Source organism: Meleagris gallopavo, unplaced genomic scaffold (assembly GCF_000146605.3).
Source record: "Meleagris gallopavo isolate NT-WF06-2002-E0010 breed Aviagen turkey brand Nicholas breeding stock unplaced genomic scaffold, Turkey_5.1 ChrUn_random_7180001889231, whole genome shotgun sequence".
Classification (NCBI taxonomy): Eukaryota; Metazoa; Chordata; class Aves; order Galliformes; family Phasianidae; genus Meleagris; species Meleagris gallopavo.
This window is the reverse complement of record NW_011152973.1, coordinates 1-309: the sequence shown is the minus strand read 5'-3', so window position 1 is coordinate 309 and position 309 is coordinate 1. Positions and strand designations below refer to the sequence as shown.

The window sequence follows — 309 nt, the reverse complement described above, 5'->3', positions numbered from 1 at the left end:
AGAACAAAGCCCCGCAGCCCGCAGCCTCGCCCCGCCGTCCACTGACGCCGCGGGTCCCGCAGGACGGCCGGGGCTGGCGCTGTGCGCGGGCTGCGGGGGCCGCATCCAGGACCCGTTTCTGCTGCGGGTGTCTCCGGATCTGGAGTGGCACGTCGCCTGCCTGAAGTGCGCCGAGTGCGGGCAGCCGCTGGACGAGACCTGCACGTGCTTCCTGCGGGACGGCAAGGCCTACTGCAAGCGGGACTACGGCAGGTGACCCGCTCGTTCTAAAACGAAACGAAACGAACCCGAACCGAGCTCGGAGCCTCT

The 309-nt window shown here is 69.6% G+C and overlaps 1 protein-coding gene across 1 annotated transcript; it reads left to right on the top strand.

Moving 5' to 3' along the window:
• Positions 1–4: 4 nt before the first annotated feature.
• LOC104916379 (insulin gene enhancer protein ISL-2-like) lies at positions 5–297 on the top strand (the record flags this gene model as incomplete). The annotated part of the gene is made up of 1 exon (XM_010727423.3): positions 5–297. A coding segment is annotated over one exon (252 nt), but the record flags the coding sequence as incomplete, so codon positions are not given.
• Between the last annotated feature and the right edge of the window lie 12 nt (positions 298–309).